General features: G+C 32.7%; 1 protein-coding gene across 1 annotated transcript in view; it reads left to right on the top strand.

Moving 5' to 3' along the window:
- The window catches only part of LOC107730753 (acidic repeat-containing protein), a 5,234-nt gene extending 3,560 nt beyond the window's left edge, over positions 1–1,674 (top strand). Inside the window, exons 3-6 of the mRNA XM_016541674.1 lie at positions 1–15; positions 999–1,050; positions 1,160–1,196; positions 1,298–1,674. The exon at positions 1–15 is cut by the window's left edge and continues 54 nt beyond it. Coding sequence (XP_016397160.1) covers positions 1–15; positions 999–1,050; positions 1,160–1,196; positions 1,298–1,346 — 153 coding nt within the window. The 3' untranslated portion in view covers positions 1,347–1,674. The remainder of the gene's footprint in view (positions 16–998; positions 1,051–1,159; positions 1,197–1,297) is intronic.
- The last annotated feature ends 309 nt before the right edge of the window (positions 1,675–1,983 follow it).

The following is a 1,983-nucleotide window of genomic DNA, read 5'->3' as shown; positions in this document are numbered from 1 at the left end:
TGCGACTTCTGTGATGTGAGAAACCCACCACAAACACACATTTCCTAAATAAATTCAATACAGTTTACCAAAGAACTCAATACAAAACAAAGCACAGCAGTTCAGAAAAGACTATCAGTGCTACAGTGCGCTGTATCATTTTGCTCACTGAGCTAACAGGTACATCCCGTGATTACATTGTACTTTTTTTCCTAGGCTAACCAACCAAGTAAAATTAAAAGGTTTACTTGACAGTATCGTTATTTTGACATAATCTTTTGAATTGATAGTCAATTCATTGTTGTAAAAACTATTTGTAATTAACTAATTTCAATTACCAGAATGAGTCCCACATTTTGCATTCAATCCTGTTATCATATCATTTTCCCCCAATACATAAAATTGAGCATTCTTGAAATTTAAAGTACTAAATTCTACTATTCAAACTCAAGCTATTCTAAGAAATTTATGGTAAATAAGAGTTTTTATATAACTAGAATCCAACTCCTGGCCCCAAACCTATCTCTATTTTCTTTTTATTTTTTGTATCTGGTCCCTTTTTTCACTTAATACTGATTTTCAGGCTTTTATTCTCTAATCATGAAAAGTGCCACCAAAATACATCACCAAATTAATACATATCTGCTTAACAATTTTTTTTGTACAATGCTCAATAATAATGAATTTATTCTTTAAAAGAAATGCCCAGAGGGGAAAAAAACTACAGAAAGATATAGCTGTTCAGTGATGCTAGAGGCCCTTCAGCTGTGTTTGTGCAGATAGCCAGAGATAAGCGTGCATTAATGACATAATAATTTGCATTAGTCACAGCATGGGGGTCCAGGCAAGTAACAGTGTTTAAATGCAAATTATGTGCTTGTCTGAAGCTATAGATGGCTAAAGCATAGAGTGTTCTGTTTTCCCTACAAAACCACATGCACATATTTACACAAACAATTACTTTAAAAAATCATAGCATGAAATTATCAGGACACTTTAACTGTCTTTTGTCTCTTCAGGACTGTGGAAAGTGCTACGTCTGTCCTGTTTGTGAGACCGTCTGCAAGCCAGGTAAGAAACACACTAGAGCAATTTCATACATGCTATTTTAATTGTTTAGATTGTGGATAATTTCAAAGTCTGAATATTTTATGAACTCACTACATTTTTTTTCTAAAAGGTGGCTTTGTTGACTCTGTTTCTGGATCCATCTATAAGTAAGATAATATTCTCTTGCAAATAAACCTGCAATAGTAATTCTTGTTACAACCATAGTCATATACTGATGTAGCCTATACCCTCTGCTCTTCTTTTTCAGGACTGTCGCAGACGTCTTTAATGATGATGACGACGACGACGACAACTAAACCCGTTTGTCACCACCATGTGGCCAAAAGAGGAACGTGCAACTGCGTTTCACAGATTTCAGGATTTACATTGTAGCGTTGTTCATTGTCGTTAAGTTTCTCTCTCTCTCTCTCTCTTTTAATGTTATCACATCACACGCTACAGTCTCGTCAATAAATACATACACGTGGAACTTAAATAATTTCATTATCTTAAATTAAATGTATTTAATTGAACAACATTTCCCTTTTAAACAGTCTTGTTATTAACATATGATATGAAATGTAATTGCAAACCTAACTGTGTTGTTTTGAGACTACTAATGGAATAAAATGAGGGAACGTTTTATTTATGTGTGTAAGTCTAATAATATTTTTAAAATACTTTTAAAAACATATCAGTGTAGACAGAGTATAATTGTATGCAGTGTTGGGAAGGTTACTTTGGAAATGTAATAGGTTACAGATTACAAGTTCCATATTTAAAATGTAATAAGTAGTGTAACTATTTCAGTTACTTTATTAAAGTAATGTAACTGATTACATTTGATTACTTTTTGATTACTTCTCTAAATTTCTAATGTTTTCAACTGTTCATTATTTTGAAACATTTAAAGCAGGCAGGGTTAACCTTACTGTCAGACTTTCAGAATCCTTC

Source organism: Sinocyclocheilus rhinocerous, unplaced genomic scaffold (genome assembly GCF_001515625.1).
Source record: "Sinocyclocheilus rhinocerous isolate Xijiao unplaced genomic scaffold, SAMN03320098_v1.1 scaffold549, whole genome shotgun sequence".
In the NCBI taxonomy this organism is placed as follows: domain Eukaryota; kingdom Metazoa; phylum Chordata; class Actinopteri; order Cypriniformes; family Cyprinidae; genus Sinocyclocheilus; species Sinocyclocheilus rhinocerous.
Note: the sequence above shows the minus strand (reverse complement) of the source record. Positions and strands in the feature narration are given on the sequence as shown.